Source organism: Neodiprion fabricii, chromosome 1, assembly GCF_021155785.1.
Source record: "Neodiprion fabricii isolate iyNeoFabr1 chromosome 1, iyNeoFabr1.1, whole genome shotgun sequence".
Taxonomy (NCBI): domain Eukaryota; kingdom Metazoa; phylum Arthropoda; class Insecta; order Hymenoptera; family Diprionidae; genus Neodiprion; species Neodiprion fabricii.
Window position 1 is genome coordinate 23,383,921 of NC_060239.1, and position 20,028 is coordinate 23,403,948.

At 36.3% G+C, this 20,028-nt stretch overlaps 2 protein-coding genes across 3 annotated transcripts in view; one reads left to right on the plus strand and one right to left on the minus strand.

The window, feature by feature from the left end:
• Positions 1-15,678, plus strand: part of LOC124180464 — a 102,078-nt gene extending 86,400 nt beyond the window's left edge. For both annotated transcript variants that reach the window (XM_046566021.1, XM_046566010.1), the window contains 3 exons: positions 11,107-11,274; positions 13,574-13,838; positions 14,351-15,678. In XM_046566021.1, coding sequence (XP_046421977.1) covers positions 11,107-11,274; positions 13,574-13,838; positions 14,351-14,376 — 459 coding nt within the window. In that variant the 3' untranslated portion in view covers positions 14,377-15,678. The remainder of the gene's footprint in view (positions 1-11,106; positions 11,275-13,573; positions 13,839-14,350) is intronic.
• The window catches only part of LOC124180446 (nuclear migration protein nudC), a 140,581-nt gene extending 120,625 nt beyond the window's left edge, over positions 1-19,956 (minus strand). The window contains exons 1-4 of the mRNA XM_046565960.1: positions 19,735-19,956; positions 19,561-19,638; positions 18,249-18,458; positions 17,948-18,151 (exon numbers count right to left, since the gene is read on the minus strand). Of these exons, the coding sequence (XP_046421916.1) occupies positions 17,948-18,151; positions 18,249-18,458; positions 19,561-19,638; positions 19,735-19,806 (564 nt within the window). The 5' untranslated portion in view covers positions 19,807-19,956. The remainder of the gene's footprint in view (positions 1-17,947; positions 18,152-18,248; positions 18,459-19,560; positions 19,639-19,734) is intronic.
• Positions 19,957-20,028: the final 72 nt, after the last annotated feature.

Below are 20,028 nucleotides of genomic sequence, written 5' to 3' on the forward strand. Positions count from 1 at the left end.
TCATCATCATCATCATCATCATCACCTCGACTCCTTTGCGCAGGGTTCGTCAACGTATTTTGGTGTCGTGCGCATCTTCGATGTAAGACTAACTTACGGCGTCAGTCGCTCTTCTCATTATGCGATTCGATTATCTCGAGAAAAGATCAGTTGCAAAAAAAAAAAAAAAAAAAAAAAAAAGGACATGAAAAAAAAAGAAGAAGAAGAGAAGAGAATTGCTGATCAAGATCAATGATCAGAACTGGTTTATTTGCGATTCGGTGTCAACGACTGTCGACGAACGTTTAAAAGAGAATTTCGAAACAAATCGTAAGATCAAAATCTGGAAAGTCACCGTGAGTTTTCACCAAATTTCTTCACCGATTACACCATATAAACGGCTGTAAAAAGTTTAAGCATCAATTATCGAAGAGATAGATGACTTCATACCAGATTGCGATTCGTATAAATAATTAATTAAGCGACGAAAAGTTTTTCCTCCAATCGCGTGTAACCGACGGGGATATCCACTCGTTGAAATTGTAAACCACTTTGTAAAGCAGTCAGTTTAAGATCGCTTGAAATCACTTGAAAAATCGCTTGTAAATCGCTTCAAGTCACTTGAAAATCAATCGAAACCACTTGAGAAATCATTGCAATCGTTCATCGCCCGATCTATCAGTGAATACCTCGCGTGTAACAAATTTAATTTTTCCCTCTCGCTAGTCCGAATTGTATAAAGAAAAACTGTCACCACTGACTGCCTGAAAATTCGACTTCTTGAATATTGCGCGAATTGACGAGAGACAAAAAATTCTTCGCTGCAGAGTTGTGTCAAAATTTCATTACGGGAATTCTTCGAAAGTGGAAATCTGCGTGACTCGGTGACGCTTAGAACTAGCGTTCGTATGCGTATTATCAATCATCAATATATCCTAAATGCTGAAAAACTAAATCACAAAATTTCTAAAAAAAAAAAAAAAAACCAAGTCCTCTCTACAGCCTCTTGCATAATTCTATCCTACAATTTCACCGTGATATAATATGATATTTCTCGCGTACAAGCGATAAAATGTATGACATGGGTTCAAAATCCGTTTCGCGCCACGTAGCGTTACATCAAGTGACAACCGGTGTCGAGAACAGGTGTATAACCGTTCGAGGTTGACCGGAGTATTGGGTTCCGAAAGAATAGTTGGACGTGTATTATTTTTTTCCTCTTATTCTTCTTTTTCTTCTTACATACAGCGAAAACATTCTTTCAAAGTCGATTCACACAAGTCTTTGATGATCAAGCCTGGAAACGTCACGAAATAGTTTCAAGTCCCCAAGATAAGTGTATCGGATTCGATATATCTACGTAAAAAAGGGGAATTTTTTGATATTGCTATAAATAAGAATCTATTTACTGACAACATCCTTTCAGGCTGTAAAAATGAGGAGTCGTAGTTCAAAACTAGGAGAAATTTTTTTCTCCCTAACAGGGTGACCACAAATTTTTTGGCAAAAAATTCCATAACTTTTCCAGATTTTCCAATTCTAGTAAGTTACTAAAACCTTAATCGATCGGTTTATTAACACTATGATCGTTTCAAATTCAATTCGAATTGAAAAATGTAACGTATACAAAAATTCAGTTTGAGCCAATTCGTTTTCACGACGATAAAAAGTGAAATTGTCATCCGAAAAAATCATTCCCAATTCCAACGATAGAAAGCTAATATTATCAGTTTTTCCATGACCCCTTTTTAATACCCTGGCATTAATTTGACTATGAAATTAGGTAAAGTAACAAATAACCTACGTATGAGCATAATTTCCACAGACAATGGTCGGGTAAAAACACAAAGGTATGTAATACAAAACAAAGGAGATGTCTGTAAAGCGATAAACGGATAGAAAAAAATGTTAAACTTGTCCAGACTAAAGGTGCAGGTCCTTGGACCAGGTTTTCAGTCGAAGGCAGCTCCGTTTGCCACGCCTACGTTTATCATACCGATGAAAATTGCCAATTACTATAACGATCGCATTGTCATTATACCGGCATGGGGTATTTAAGGAGCTGAGAATTTCAGTCCTCGAGGGTCGGCCAATGTCTCGAACGCACTCGATACCGGACGCAGACTGGACCGGAAGTCCGGAGGTGATCGTTGACCTGCACCTGCGGCGATTGAAACCGCAAACCGCATATCCCCTTGGTTTTTGTTCAAGAGAATAAATAAAATAAAAAAATTAAATAAAAAAAATAAATAAATAAAAAAACATCGTACTTTTGAACTCCTTATTCCCGTCGATCTGAATGTATATCAATATCGTTGCGTGATGTTGCGTTTACTCGACACATCCGACGTTAGAAAAAGAAGAAAATTAACGATTCTAACACACCGAGTGAAACTGAAATCAGTCAACGAAAGTTTCGTTTATTGATATTCTATTTGTTTGCTTAAATAGCATCGTTATTTTATTTCTTTTTTTTTTTCACAGGGCAGGCAATTAGAAATTTCAGTTATTCTGAATAGTTTTTTTTTTAGACACTTCGTAATTTCCGTCTTTCTCGAGATCGTGCTGAATAAGTGGAATCCAACACTCGCGACTGTTTGTTCAGTTGAAAGTATACATGTATATACACGCTAAAGAAGAGAGTGAAAAAAAATTTGTCAAATTTCTATTCGTTCCGCATGGTTTTTGTTTTTTTATCAATACTGAACACGCATGACGAGGCAATGCATCAAAGCGGTTTGGCGATAAAACGTAACAAACAATTAATCATTTTTATACACCGCGCAGTCATCAAGTGTTTTCGTATAATAAACGAAAAAAAACGTGAGTCTCACTCAAGAGAGCATGAAGCGAGTTCCCACGTTTTTATCATCTTTCTCCCAACTGTTATAAAGCTAACAACAAATCCAAGATTTTCAACCCATTTACCCGCCAATTTAGTGCGGTTCAAGACACTCGTCAAGTTCACAGAGTAACTAACCGTAAACCAAAAACGGTATAATATGTGTCGAAAAACGTGAACAAGACTCGAAAATTTATTTGAAAGTTCGAACTCCGTTTTCATCTTGTTTTACAAATCTTTGAAATTTTTTCAAGGCCCTCGGAAAAAATTCTAAAATTAAATACACCTTTCACCATTCTCCACTGATTTCGAAAAAACAGCCCATAAACTTGTTATAATTTTTTTATCAAATCTATAAATCCAGACTTTGCGTTAAGGAATCAGCATTCTTGATAAAATAGCTGCGATGGAAAAGTTATCAGTAACATAATTACGATGATTAAACAATTATGTTCCCAACGTCGAAACTGCAAATAGGTGTATATAAAAAAAAAAAAAAGTTCTAACATTTATTCGTATTCATACGATGTTATTCCATCTCGGAGTTTTCGATTGTATAATTAATTTGTAAAATGTAAAATACATAACCCGAAGAAAAATTTCCACTCGCTTTCGAGCGCGATTATCGATCCGGCGCCTTTCAAAATAACGAATTATCGATGAATCAACAACAGCGGGTACCAATATAAACATTATACCTGTAAGCATGAATACAACGAACGAAGAATAATTTCACTACCCGCTGAAATACTCTCGCAATGTTTTCTTGAAGGCCGTTTCAATACGCCTATATACGATACAAATTATACACGCACACATACACATCGTTATATCTTTCAATCGCAACTTGATAATTAATTACAATTAATCGCAATCGATCGGCGATCGGTATAAATATAGGTATAATCGATTTCGTATTAATTTTTATTTCTTCTTTTACCTTCGTGTGTCAATAATACATCGTCTCCTCTGCGTTACAAGAAAGTGTTCCAACAAAGAGGGATAAAAAGAAAGAAAAAAAAAATTGTGAACTGAAAATAAATAGGTTGAAAAATTGAAATTTTTTCCTCAATTTCGAAAAGAATATTTATAATTTAAACAGAAGTATAAGGAATCAGGCCTCTCCGTGACACCTAGTAATATATGTAAATGAAATCTATCTCTCTCTCTCTCTCTCTCTCTCTCTCCTTGCACGAGTGGTGTCAACACACTCGGCGCGCGAGTCTCTTCGCGTCTGCAGGTTTTCAGCGTGTTACATAAGCTCTCCTTAAATTCCATTCTTATTTCTCGTTGCGCGAATCGCGACTGCATCTCGGCCATCGACAGCTTCTGCTACGTATTACCAAGAGAGAGAGAGAGAGAGAGAGAGAAAGAGATGAAATTCTCCTTTTCGCAAACGCATCTCGCGAATCGGTACAGTCGTATGCACTCTCCGTCTTGTAATCCCTTCCTCGGTGATTCGCAGTCTCCTTTTCGCACCGATTTACACGCCTTACCTCTGTCGACAACCAAAGAAAAAACGAAACGCTTTCACTGGCCGAGCCGTTGACGGGATTAAATACGCTGCAAAACTCGCCGTGAATGCTGCTGCAGCTCTTATATCCTGCCGTGCAATTTTACCGCATGCTCGAAATTACCGATGTAGACAGACTTGGGTCAAGATCGAATTGATGAGGCGAATGACGCTGATATGATGAAAATATTATGATCATGAGTATGGAGAAATTTAGTAAAGCGAGAAAACGAAACCGCATACATATTAATGTTTGTTTATCATCTTTACGTAATCGTGAAAACTGCTCCATATCCGAACGAATTTTCTAACCATCGAACTCTAGATTCAAATTCATAACTCAAGCAAGCCAAGTCTTTTAAAATGCATGTTCCTGCAATCTAATTATAATCGATGGTATACAGGGTGAATTGCTGACTACAGAATTGTCCGTCGTCCGCTAGGATTTAACGCGCATGCGCTACGATCCGAAAGCAGTTGTTTGACAGGAGGACCAACCTCTAAAATTTTGACAGCTGTCGGTGTTGGACACAACTGCCATTGACTACTGGCAAAATTTTTAAGGTTACATTCACGACGGTTGGTCACCCTGGCAAACAACTGCTCTCGGATTGCAGCGCATGCGCATTGAATTCTAGCAGACGACGGACAATTTTGTCGTTAGCAATTCACTCCGTATGCGTACGGACAATAATGTGTGGAATTATCTATAGACTGAAGGATAATCCCAGAGAAATTATTAAAGAGAAAGTGAATTGATCGGATGAAAAGGCTTCACCGAATATCCGAAATAAAATACAAAGAAATTGTCATCAGTTTCGACATGTGAATTTGTACCTTATACTCACAGTTTCAAGATACAGACTTCGAAACTCTGATAACTTTAACTGCACGAACACAGATGTTGATCGATTTGATTTTTCCACAAAACAATATCATCGCCTTTCGCCAATGATCGAGTAATTAATTGTTCGCGTTTGAATTTTATAATTTTTAACATATATCTACAGTCGTCGTTTTGACAAAACTTATATAAATATCGGGAAAAGGGGCGGATGCAAAATTGCAATGTTAAACTTCCGTTCGATATTAAAACGTTTCTATTGTCTATACACCCATTAATCCGTGCAAGTGCAACTTGCCGCTATAAGACAGGTGCTAACCTTGTCACTTTGCTGCGTTGGCTCTTGTCAATGACACCATTGTACTAATAGGAATTACAGATCAATAGATCCGTATCTATCGTACGTGCAAGTAGTAGGGCAAACTCAGTCCGCAGGACTATGACTCGCGGCTGAGCTTGGTCAGTTATTAATAGAAGAATATACCGGCTCTGTACACTAATTATTTCATCCTTCTTTGCTAATAACGAAACAATAGAGAACGTCCTTTCCTTCCGTTTCGGTGATTACGAAGAATGAACAATGGAAACAAGTCTACAAATTGTGACCCTCACTGACAATTATTCCATGTTATCTAGTATCGAGGTGTTTCAACTCTACAGATCTACATTATCTGAAAAATGTTTAATGATTTCTTTCAAAGAATCGACAACGATACCTGTTTTACTGAATTTTTCTAGTTACTTTAACAAATGAAATTTTTCTCAGTGTAGGAATTGAATTTCTTTCAAGACACAAATCACAAATTACTTTTGAAATGAAAAAACTGGATCAAAGAATCGGAGTGCCTCGAGGAAATTTTTTCATCCTCAGACACGATAGGTGAGATGTATATACCTCCATAGTTGGACGCATGTATACACCATCCGTCAAGGTAAAAGCAGTTGTCGGGAGATTTCAAATCGCGCACTGGTTGAACTTTAGACCTCTTTAACTCTAATGGTTTAGAAAATACCTTCTCACCTGCAAACGAGTGGCAAGGAATGACTGTAGGCAGTGAGCATTTGTCGGTTTCTTTTTTTGAGAAAAAAAAAAAAACAAGTGTAAAAAATTTGGTTTTATATCAGTACGTCTTCTGACTGACGACCGAGAGATCGAATGGTATTGTAAAATCCAGGAAACGTTGTCTTAATTTTATTATTTGAATGAAAAAATGGTTAAAAAAAAAAAAAATTAGAGACTGCGTAAGTTCTTACGAAAATTTTTTACAATATCTCTAAGCCAGAAGAATAACGTTCGCAATTTCGAAACAAAGCGAATGCCACAACACGCGCAATACTCCTATACATAAGGAGTAATAAAAATGATACCGCACAACGCCGCATATCAATATTGCGTATGTTTATAACGGTAAAACGGTAGGCATATAGATACGTGTAAAGAGAGAGAGATAGAGAGAGAGAGAGAGAGAAGTGATCGAAATATAATTACGTGACTTAGAAGTTTGAGACGCCTGCGAACGTTCCATTAAAATTCCACTCCTTCCTTAGCTCGGCTCGATTTACTTTCCCTTTCGTATGTGCATAGAGGTACACAACGATCGATACACCACTGCACATTCTAATGCACATTTTATACAGAATTGTATAATTTTTATTGCCTTACTTCCCGGACGATCGATCCCCCAAGTATCATCGTTTCGCAAGGAAATCTAAGACATTGTAAGCTTGCAACAACAACAATTGTATAACCCAACGACAAATTCGACGTTACGATTCCATCCCGGAAATTGGATTTCAGTATCAAACTCACAGCGTGGATCAACGATTGTTTTGATTGAAACAAAACATTTCTTAAACAGTTGCAGACCGTGCGAACCAAGACGGTTGTAACGTCGCATTTTGTACGAAAAAATTTTTCAAGAGGAGATGCGGTGTCTCAAACTGTTAGGATGGGTGCCTGTAGCACAAGAGCAAGAGGTAGGGTATCATCTCAAAGAGAAACGCGGCAATATAATCGAAAGTCGTTGAAATTAAAATGTACCTAGACGGCGGTACAAAGCCTTAGCAGCGACATACCTACACACGATTTCAGCTTAATTGTCGTGACCTCGGGGTCACACTGGCAATTCGTATGATTAGGAGGTTGCCGAATGTTCGCCCACGTGCAGCTCGCACGGTTTTACGGGTATTCGAATGATCGAAGGATGCGTGTAAGATTCGCTTTCACGTTTTTCACGACATCATCGACACTCTCGACCGCCACGGGAGGTCGAATCCGCGAACCCTAACCTCTCCTCCATTCTCATCGTTGGCCTACCTTTTGCAGTCTAGAAACCTATAAAACTGCTCCAAAAAACTTTCGAACATCCTCTCTACCTCGTACAGTGTTATGGTATCGTGTTATACCCGAATGAACGCGGAGAACCGGACGGGTCAACTTTGGAAGATCCGCATGACATTTTCAGGATTTCCCAAATAGATTTCCATCATTCCAAACACTTACAAATAACCCAGAATTTCGAGATTCACGGAATTTGCCTGACCAAGTAAAATTACGAGTGCCAAACTTCTCAGAACGCATCGTTAGGATACACGACCAATTAACAATTCAATAATAAAGTTTCCAGAATTTTCCTGATCGGCACTCAAGTTCCTAACACTTTCCTCAATGTGTCATCAGATTTATGGGCCCAGTTTTGAACGCCATTCCTGATTAACAATATTACCCGGAGATTTACAGGATTTTCCTAACTAAAATGACGAGTACCAAGCTTCTCAGAACGCATCGTCATGATACATGACCAATTAACAATTCAATAATAAAATTTCCAGAATTTTCCTGATCGACACTCAAGTTCCTAACACTTTCCTCAATGTGTCATCAGATTTATGGGCCCAGTTTTGAACGCCATTCCTGATTAACAATATTGCCTGATTCCCGTTCAACACTGGAACGAAACTTGGTTGTTGTCATCGAACGATGGCGTTACAAGCTGCACCCTGTTACGCTAACGACAATGTATCGACGATTACTATAATGCGATTTCGCTAACCTTCCAACAAATGAGTAATAGCTTAATACAATAGTGGGTCACTTGCCTCGTTCAAAGTGTCACAATATGCGGGTGAAATGCGGCACTCTGCACAAGGTACATAAGTGTTACATAACAAAATGTATAGGAGGAAATCGTACCGTGATAGACTGGATTCAATACTCGTCTGCGGTGGCACGGTTAAAAAATAATGGGTACCATACACGCGTGTTGTATACCTGTAACCTGTAATATCCAGGGGATTGGCCGCTGTAATTTCTTGTTCCCAAGTAGGTACGCGGTAATGGATTTCATAAACTCGCAAAATTCGTTATAGTGTAAAAGGAATGAAAGAAACAGTTACGAGGCCAAGTTCGCCGGGTCGACCCTTTTCCTCCGATTTGCTTCACGTTCGAGAACACAACTGGTCTCTCCTTTTCTCACGCGTGTATAGTACGTCATATACGGTCTACATACATGCGCGTTGTACACTCGAGTTACACCGTAGCGAGGAATTCGCGTAGTAGCAGCAGCAGCAAACCGTGTACCGAATATCGTTCAGATTGGTTGAGTAACAAGCCGAGGGCACGCCAACGAAACTTGTTTTCACGGTTTCGGAGCAAAGTTTAATGCGACGAATGGTTAATGGAAACATGTTGGTACGGCACAAGACACCCGAGAATAATGTTGCCAAGTTCTGGTTATCCTGACACTCCTTCAGATTTTTCGCACAACTGTCTTCGTTTTACAATCCGGGACAATCTTTTGAAACTTGAAAATAAACTGCGCATGCGCGAGTTCCCGCAGGCTGGCCATCCCGAGTTTCAGCTGTCAAATTGTTTCTGGCAGCGGTGTAATTGTCACGAATTTTCGAGGTTAGAATCTCAAATAACTGAGGTGACGACTCGGAAAGGTTTGGGAAGCATTTGTTATTGGCTCGTAAAGCTGATTCTTCAATGAACTGTCGGAATTTAATGCTTATGCTCTTTGAAAATTCAAACGTACACATTTTGTGCATGTTGGCCCCCCTGCATCGCAGACAATAATATCGCTGCGGTAAGATTTCGCCGACCAATGAGCTTGAATTATTTGGCGCATGCGCGGTTGATTTTCAAGTTTCAAGAGATCGTCCCGATATATCCTCCTTCTTATATTCAATATTACATGTCGTTACCCGGTATCCATGAAAAGCAGAAATAAATGAATATTTAATCATCGATTACAATGAGTAAAAGAAAACTCGAATTGAAGTAAAGTATTTATAGCTGACATAGTCATGTTTCGAGTGTTGGAAACCAATTTACATCTACACTCGTTGAAAAGAGCATCAAATACCAATCAATTGTTGAAGGTGTGATTATTGTCTTTATCAAGTTAACAAATTATCCTACTTGTATGCATTTCGTACGTGACAAATGACAATGGAAAAAAACCTTGGGCATCTTTTTCCAGCAGTTTATGACTTTTTGGTTTTTCCTTCTAGTTCTTACAGTATCCGGTCGTAAGAAATTCAGATCAAAATAGGTACACTGGGAGAAAAAAAGTAATTCAATCAATTAAATATGTGGTCACAGGGGTCGAAATAAACATTTATTTGTGTCAATTCAAGATCTGTTGTTTACACATTTAGTTGATTCAACAACTGTTTTCTCGCAGTGTAAATTTTAATCAGGATGACTCTGATTTTCTGACTAACGAAAACACTCGATACGCCATATTTTCTCCACAGTCGAAGAACAATTTTCCTAAACTACTCGCACCGAATTTTTGTTTTTTTTTAGAAACACCACAAAATGCTCGACTCTCAGTTTCATTTGCCTAAAAATTCTACAGCAAAAAATCAGCTTACAGGCGTGTATAAATAGTGCGAACTAATCTTTGAACGAGATTGCGGAAGTACAATGTATAGTTCGAATGTATTATATTATGTATGTATAGCAGGTAGACGATTAACGTCACTTTATTGACCAGATCTCGGTATCAAATTAGCCGCCGAAGGGATCGCCTCAAGGCTCCGGTGCCCAACTAATTGTGTGATATGATTATTTCCATTTGGGAAAAAAATAACCGCCTCTGAATGAAATCTTGATTAGATTTTCGTTACAATTCTTCGTATTTCAACATTTGAAGTTAAAGTGTCAAATAGAAGAGCCGTTGTGAAAAAATCCACGCTACTTGAAAATATGAATGTTTATTTAACAAGGTGCGGGACGTACGTTGGAGTAAAAAATAAAAGTAGAAAAATAAAAAGAAAAAAAAAACCCAACGAAACAATGGCTTAGAAAGTTTCACTTGGATTAATCTACTTATATACGTATAATTAAAAGAGCTAAATTTCAACCGTAAAGTAATCATTACGTTAGAGAAATAAAATAATTCTATCATTTTTGATCAAACAATCTGCACTACTTGACTTTGTAATTACGAATAAGATAAGCTACTTACTATTGTAGACAAAAAGATTTCATAAAAAAAAAAGAAACAAAATAACAAATAATAAAACAATCCATGATTTCTCTAACGTTGTCAATAACAATGTGTTTACATTAAAATTCAGTATTTAAACATCTTTATTTTTTATATCACAGATCTTTTTTAATACACATTTAATAACCGATGAGGTTTAGTTATACGTTTCGAACCTTTGTTCATCAATACTTTTTCAGTTTCGTCACACGTACAGGTTCAATATATCCTGAAAGAACCTTATTTATGTTTATTAAACCGTCCTTTTCTCTTCGCGCCTATCGAAAGGGAAAGACAAGATTTGATGAAAAAAAAAAAAAAAAAAAAAATGTTGATTCATTGGAAGAAAGTTGAGAGAAAAAACGATTACAACAAGACGCAGCGAAGATTTTGCACTTGTAGTGAAATGCGCGTGTTTTCGGTATTTCAGGTTGGCGAAATCGCGGTGAACCCGTCGTGGCACATCCCAAGACCGTCTTTAGTCGGTCGTAGCGAGAGAGGAAGTGAAAACGGAAGTTGGGGACATCTTCACACCGCGACGTCGAACTCCTCGTCGAGAGGCTCCACCTCGTCGCAGGGCTCAACGGCCAGCACACACGTGAGTCCCCTACATGTGCCATAAATATCGATCCAAACATCCATAATCGCCTGCGGGGGCGTCGCGTCGGTAAAATTAACGATAATACGTCTGGGAGAAAAACGATTCCTATAACATATGCTCAACGTAATCGATAGTCGATGCCGCTACGACGCGACAGTTGCGTGAAACGGAAAAAGGTCAAGGCGAGGCTGAAACAAAGCGTCGAACGAAGACGACGAAAATTATAAACTACGGTAACGAGAAAGATAATATTCGTTAATTTTCATCCTACAGGAAATATCAAATCGCTTTTTAATATTCACATTAGACAATTGTTTTTAGAAATTTTTCCTGTTCGAAAATATGTATTTTTTTTTTTTTTTTTCTTTATCACCACAAAACGATTTCTCGACGATATATTTACGCAAGTACGTTATATTTAAATATGCGTAAATATTATTTGTTAAACGGGTGGAAAAAAAAAAAAAATAAAACATTAACACACACCGCGAATAATTCGGCGTATGTGAAAGTAAAAGTTGAATCGCATTCGAGGGACGAGTAAAAATATGCAGGTTTATACTATCGAGAGGAGAAAAAAAATATATATATATGTGTGTGTATATTGCCGAAGGCTTTGGTGAGTTCGCAATGTTTCACACAAATAAAATTTAGAGAGAATAAACGCCATTGGCAAAACTGGTCCCACCAACTTTCAATATCGACGAATGCGCGGCTCTGCATGATTGATTCGCAAATCGCGGCCGAGGACCCGATTTTCGCGAATAAAACAGGTCAGGCTGATCGACTACTTCGGGCGTTTCAATTCGAGAAAGAAAGGAGGGGAATTTGTAACGATAAAACAATCCCAGCGGTAAATAAGAAAATCTCTTCTCTTTCACCTTGGATCAACGTATTGAAGATTGGTTGGCTCGTATGTTTATACAAATATAGTAAATACTGGAATTGTGGGTGCGTATAAACGAAGGCTTGGATATCGATGGGTTATTTCAAAATTGTCAAAAATTTTATAGATTCGTTCGATTTCGCTCAAGGATGACTCGTTTCACACAGTAAACTATTTTCCACGAAGTCGTTGAAAAAAATTTTACTTTTTTTTCTCAGTATTCATTTCGGTATTGCCATTTGTTGATCATAAACAATATCGGTGCAATTCTGTTAAATTACATATTTAACCGCACCAATATGTTAAAAGAAAAGTCAACAATTTTGAATCAATTTGAAATTAAGCATGGATATCCGATGATACAGTCCCTCGTTAACGATTCGACTGTTTTCTATTTTTATATTTTCAAAAAGATCTTCGTAACTTGCAAGTATGATAATTTGATAAAACAAACGCGATTTTGCACCCCTTTCGACGTAAATAAGTCAGAGAAACGATTCGTCGAACGACTTCTTTCCCTGATAGGCGTCTAAGATATAATAATGCGAATGCAAAGCGTAAAATCCATCGGGATCAAAGACTGAGAAAGCGAAAGCTGAGTGAGTGAGGTCATAAGTAATATTAGCAGACGTCGCTGGCTGCCTGCACGATGCTTATAATACCGGAAGCACATAGCTGCTTTTTTCCATTTTTTCTTCAGCGCATTTTTTTCAGAAAGGAGAAAATACACTTCCAGTCAAGTTGGTTACATAAATATTCATTTTTGAACAATTTCATTTTTCAGCGTTACAGCAAAAAATTAGCAACACGGTGGAAAACTTTCTAAAAGTGGATGTAATCTCTTATCGTTAGTCTTGCCCAGAGAAGAAGAGAAAAAGCTAAACAATTTTTTAACAATAATTATTCCTTCGCGACAAGGTATTTCGTTATCATATCGAGAGATTTTTAAATCCAAGACAAAAGTGCATTTTTCATTGCTTGAAATTGGAATTAAATATTTTTTTTTTTGTAACAATAATTTCGAAGAAAAAGTAATTACTGTTTAACAGCCTGCCGAATGTTAATTCACTTATTACCGCAATTGTGCGTTAATATCATGGCAGATGTTTATCAAAAACAAATCGCAAACAATTGGCATTAGTCGCAGAGTCCGTAATTTCAATGAGTCAATTTTTATAAAAATCTTAATTTCGAAATAAAAGGAACGTCTGAAAAACGGTGAACCACAATAAAGTAAAACGTAACTTGACTATTTCCAAGTGTGATTATAAAATAAAACGTCACCTAACTTCAGTCTCATTTTATTCTCCTAATAATATTCTGTAGATGGAAAAAAAAATCAAACAACCGCTGTAATTAATTTCGAACAAAGCTATAAGACTGTAAAAATTTCTTCTCTTCTGTTCACAGAGCGCGGCGTCGGGAACTCTGCTTTTGACAGCAGCTAATTTGGCGACACTAGCAGCGCTCTATCCGCCTACTGTGACATCGCCAAAACCTATCGACACAGTATCCGTAGCCAGTAGCACACATTTTACAGTCGTAAACGGTCTCGGTAGGCCCACAAAGGTTTACAAAAAGTCATGGTGCGCGAGAAACCAATTGACCGTACTCATTTGCACCATGAGCTTTTTGTTCATGGTTGGATTACTCGCCGGCGTTCTTTATATGGAAAGTAAGTAAATCAATTGCTATTTTCATCACTGTTGTTAATCCCGTTTACTCAGGACTAGTATTTTTCTTACTTTTCATTTCTACACCCTCCGTTGTCTTTTTCGTTTGAAAGATACTTGGTTGGAAAATTCTTGAAAAACTGTGTCGAAAAAAGATTTAACCGATAATCAATCTTCTTTGATCGCAGAAATTAGGAACTGTGTCGTTTGACAGAGACAAGCATACAAAGTAGCATTTGTACTAGAAATCTTTAATATCCAAATTGATTCTCGTAACGTAGGTATAGCATACGAAAATTAAGCCATATGTGTAAATTTCAATGTTAACGGACTTCATTCGTAAACAAATAGTAAAATTTTTCACAGTTTTCTTAACAATAACAGAATTCTGAATAATTTATTAATTGTGTATAAAAAATTGCTTCAATTGTTGAATTTCTAATTCGTATACGAAATAAAGAGAATACTAATCATTTTAATAAAAAAAAAAAAACCTGTTTTACTTGTGTTACAGTGAGAGCTCGCGACAAGTACAATTAAACGCGAGAGCATCATCGTAATATAAACACCGAAGAAGAAGAGGACGAGGAAGCAGAAGCAGAAGCAGAAGCAAAAGAAGAAGAAAATTCTTAGGATAAGAAGAATAAGAAGAAAAAGAAGAATAGATTATAATATATTGATACGGTATTTGATACGAAATTAATCGAACGACATAATAAATTGAAAATTTGCTACTCGACATCGAAAACAAACAAGAATCCGAATAAGTACGGATTTCAATGAATTCAATATTATGTATAGTAGAATATTAGTTCAATAACGTATAGTATGTTATCAATCTATATAATATGATAGATTTAAGGCTGTATTGCACTGTGTTAAATGTGTGGTACGTGAAATTAGTAATTACATTTATGTAATGAGCGCGCTGTGTGCCGTGTACTTCGATAAGGCCTTTTAGATTCGTAATAATTTATAAATGAAGAAAAAAAGAACGAAACGAAAAAACAAACTTGTAAGAAAAAAAAAAAAAAAATACAAAGACAAAAGCAATCGCCGAAACCAACCGACAAAAGAAAATATAGCAGAATTGAGAAATCAAACGCAAGCCAAGCCCTTGTTGTTTAAACGAATATTGAATATATGATACACAATCAAATTAACAACATTATTTATTATCTTTCGATAAAAAAAAGGAGAAAAAAAAGAAAAAAAAAATCATACAAGTAATATGTTATAACAGCGGTTCCAGGATAGTTTAGCAAACATTTATGTAAACCATATAAACCTACCCGTTCAGAAAGCTTTTGATGTAAAGGTAAAATTTAGTATACTTTCGCATCGTTGAACATTCCGCAGATTTCTCTGACGTTCGAGTATATGAAATTGTATCTACGATGAGAAAATTTGAAAAGAAAAATAAACAAAAAATAGCAATAGTAGTAGTAGTAGCGGTAGCAGTAGCAGTAGCAGTAGCAGTAATAATAATAATAATAATAGTAATAACAACAATAACAATAATTATTATTATTATAGAACCCAGATGCAGCTTGATTACATCGTTAATTAAGATTCTTTAATTAGATATGTAATTTAGAGTTAATAATTTAATTGTTACTAACTTTTTACAAAGTCTAAATCAAACTTGGAGGCGATGTCTCGAACCAACGTGTGAAGGCAGCGTGCGAGATAATTTGAAAACAAAGTATACAAAACAAAAAGAACGTGGAATTTCATTGATCGATAATTGATAAAGGATGGTTGCATCATCATTCTTTGTATCTGTGATATTACTTGTGTATTAATTAATCATCGATTGAACAAGAAACTCTCGAATTATTATCGCCAAGTGTTTTATTCTTATCCCCTCCCTCTTTGCCACTCGTATAAATCCAACGATTATCGATTCCTATTCGAATGTCACAATCCTTGCCTCGTTTTAACATTCGCAAGTGACATAATGCGTATTTTTTTATAAAATGCGTAATAAGAATGCTCAGATAATTATAACGAAAAAATTCCGACACTCATCGGAGCGGAGGTCGTATTTTTACATAAGTAATAGTCAACATTTTACTACTAGTCGATCAAAGAATTTCAAAACAACGAAAAACATTGCGCAACACGCGAAATGAAGTCATTTCTGATCGTACGAAAAATTAAAATACTTCCATGGAATGTTAAGAACAATCGAAGATAAAATCGGTGGTTATATTCCAGAACTGAAGTAACTTCTTCCTTGGCCGAAATAAGCGGACACGTATATTTTATTATTACCTAAATAAATTTTTCACGCCCGATATCGATTTTTCAATATTATAAGGTAAGTATGGAATTTTTGTGCCTAATGAATACTCTTTGACAAATATTTGTAATTTCAGAAGTAAAAATTGACTAATAATGTTAGACATACAGCAATTACGAAATCATACTGCAAATAATGTTCGTATTTTTTGCGTAATGCGAAATTTTTCAATTACGTAATTCATACAACGTGGTTATTGTAGAGAACCGATGACAAAGAGACGATGAGTTAAAGATACTTGTTGAAATGGAAACATATTTTTTTTTCTAATTCTTGTAGTACTTTATAAAATACTGTACACGGAGAGAAAAATCTTAGGTGTCTTTTACATCACGATTAGTAACAGCAGGGTAATTTTTCTCAGATTTTTCTCTCCGTGTATACTCATTACAAAATACAAAATATGAATTATTACTTCGTCTTATTTACATACTGTATTTTGCCAAGAACTAGGTAAAAATTTCTACACTATCACGAGCCTGCTTTAAAAATTTTAAATGACGAATTTTTTTAAGAAGGTGTATATGAGACATTCCGTATCGAACCGAATACTTTGCTGGTAAAATATTCATCGGAAAAAAGCGATAGGTGTTTGAAGAAAAAAACTTTGCATCCATATTCTCGACTTCAGAATATAATTGCAAATTTACAATTTTGCACACACGCTCTTCTTCTACTACATACATCTTCAATGGTAATGAATATAATTGAAGAAAATCGAGAGATATCGAAAAGGGCATGAAATACCCTCTGGAAATGAATTTCATTGGGTGAATTCTTTGACCTTACTTTTTACCGTTGACTGTGTCTTTAGAATTCTAAAAAAAATATGGTTATATTCGTTTACTAGCTGAACATTAACTAATCAATATTCGAAATGGAGGTACGGTCAAATCTATTTAAAAAAATTCGATCCTCTTGCCTCATGGTGGTACACACCAAGGTATAGGATTCATTGTTAAGTTACTATTCTACAAATATTGAAAAATATAATTTAAACTTTATCTGGTTTTTTTTACATATTGAAAATGGAAATATTTCTTCTGATGAGGAAAAAGTGTTCATGCAGTAAATTGACAATATGAAAAGTAAATTACGATTCCGAATGAGTTCGGCTAAAAAGAAACCACATTTTGAGTATTTGAAGAACGGTAATTTAAAAAAAGAACTTCAAACTTTGGTATGTTCCGTTGTAAGACAAGATTGATTTTATTCACAAAGATCCGATCGCGGGTCTTTTTTTTAAATTTGTGCGTCGATATACAATTAAAAATGGAATAGAAAGATAATTTTTTAGACTGTTAAAATTGGCAGCCGATAATAAGAGGCAAGGTTAAAGAATCTGACATTGAAATTTACGGAAAAACAATCATAAGAAAAGAATGTATCACATCAGTTTAAAGGGTGTTTCATGGCCTTTCCTATACCTCTTTGTTCGTTGAATTACTTTTGAAGATTTAGCCACTAGAAGGAGACGTTTGTGCCGAATTTGAAATTTGAAATTGCATTTTGATATCAAAAATATAGATAAATTTTTTTTGGCAAACACGTATATTTTGGCTCAAGCGTTTTGCTTCAAATTTGGAGATAGTTTATCCTCTTTGCCGTGTTCCGATTTTTTTTTTTTTAATGCAAGAGCGACCGTTTGAAGCTAAAAATTAATTTTTCGTTAAAAATGTACAACTTTTGTACATAAATGCGCGGGGGGGGGGGGGGGGGGAATAATTATAAAAGAAGAAATGGTACGCGGACAGATTTCCCTTATTTTAGCTTTACTTGAAAGTTAAAAACTGTTCAAAAACTCACCTCAACTTCTTGAAGAGTCTGTGTCCACCTGTAGTTAGGCATGTCAGCACCATTACCGCTGTTAGGCTTCAATTTCCCCTTCTCCTTTTCATCTTCTTCCTCATCATCATCTTTCTCTGGTTTACCACTACCAACTTCCTCAGTCTTTACTTGTGCAATATCTCCGCTAGGTCCGGCAACAGCTGGTGGCTCGGTAGATACTTTCTGAAAAAAGTTACGATATTTATATTTTACATTTTTGTTCACAACTGCATGGTGAGGTCTGGTTTCGAAAATCATTTGTCAGTTATCATGATCTTACTTTGCTGTCGAGCTCAGCTTGCAGCTCGACTGCTTGTTCGTCTGTCAATTCAACAATCTTTGACTCGCTTTTGAACTGTTCTTCCTCTTCTTTCTTCTTTCGCTCTGCTCTTTCCTTACGTCTCCTTTCTTGCTCAGCTCGCTCTGCCTTCTCAGCTGATACTTTATTTACTGCAGTTGCCTCATGTTTCTTAAATTTACTCATCACAAGCTATAACAGGCCAAGAAATAGAACATGTCAGAAAAATTCTCGGTGCATGCGTGTCCATCTTTGCGAAAATAAAATTAAACGTGGACAAAATTCTAATCACAACATTCATACGCTACTATAAAAGATGATATTTATGCAAAAACTAAATTTCAATTCACCAATTTTAATTTCATGACAAATGTTCAAGTTTCATGTTTGAGATTCAAATGAATATTGAGATGCAACAAAATGTTAACATTCCAGGTGCGTTATGCACAATGCTATGTATTAGAGTGCAGTATAATCTGCATCGTCGCCGTTATTTCTGATTCTGACAGATGTTCCTAAATATAATTGTTCTGAGAAGGGCCCCCATCTGGGCTGAAACGTTGACAAAAAAAAACTGTTCTTTTTTTTTTTTTTTACTGACCTTCATATCCAAGAATAATATTTACTCAACAACTAACGAGGTCAAGAAACTATTATTCAACAGTACTCAAATCCTTAAAAGTATTTATTGAACAGTGCAGTTCTCATTTTCATTCAGACCTGTCGTATACAATAATCTGATTCCATGGCATCGATGAAAATGTCTTTATAATAAACATATCGATAGGAATAATATTTATCCAAATATGACAATCATACTAATGAGGTGATAAACAGTTTGGAAACATTGGGAAACAATACTCTAAAACAAAGTCTGTATCACGCCTCAATGAATTCAGTTTATTCGTTGTACCTGGCCTGGTGACTAAAAGGCGTTGACAATAATTTAGGGCCATAATTAATACAGCACAGCTGTAAAATCAAACAAACAACAGCGACTTGTCATGGACTTATTATTGAGTATCATAAGCCTTGCATTGATGAAACGTTTGTGCAGATAGATGGTGAAATACAAGTTTTTGTGAGGTTAAATTAGGTTAGGTTAGTTGATACTTGTCTTTAGTATCGTTATCCAACATAGTGACAATTTGGGAATTTAGTAGGTGACAAAAAATTACATGTTGGCTTGTCACCTGCAAACTAAGGCAGGTAAGTCAGTAGGGTTGAAGCGAGAAACCGGGTCAATCGAAAACTATGCCATACAAACGTGTACGATAAATATTAGAGAAAATACCTTTTCTGCTGCGCCCTCACCACCTCCAGTGTAGAAATCAGTCTTTCGAGCCAAGAAACTGAATATCGTATCCAAAAGCTGTAAACAATGAAAATCCTCGTTTCAGAGAAACCAGAGTGAATTACCGGGCTGACTTAGAGGTTATGTGATCGTGACAAACAACGCAAATCTTACGTCTTGTACGCCTCCCTCGTGTTGCTGAGCCATCGCCAGCAGCATTCCGTCAAATTGCTCTTCCTTCGGCATGTTTTCTAATCTTTATCCTATCTTTGATTCCCAAAATATCGATATCACACCAGTTGTAACTTTTACTACTACAAAATGATAAATGCGCGATACACACTTGACAGTTGCCTGAGAAACGACGATTCTGGAAACGTGCAGTACGCCAATCGTAGCTGCAGACAAATGACGAACTACGCGCACAGTACACCACGATGTAGGAAGATGAGAAGGTGTGTTCCACTA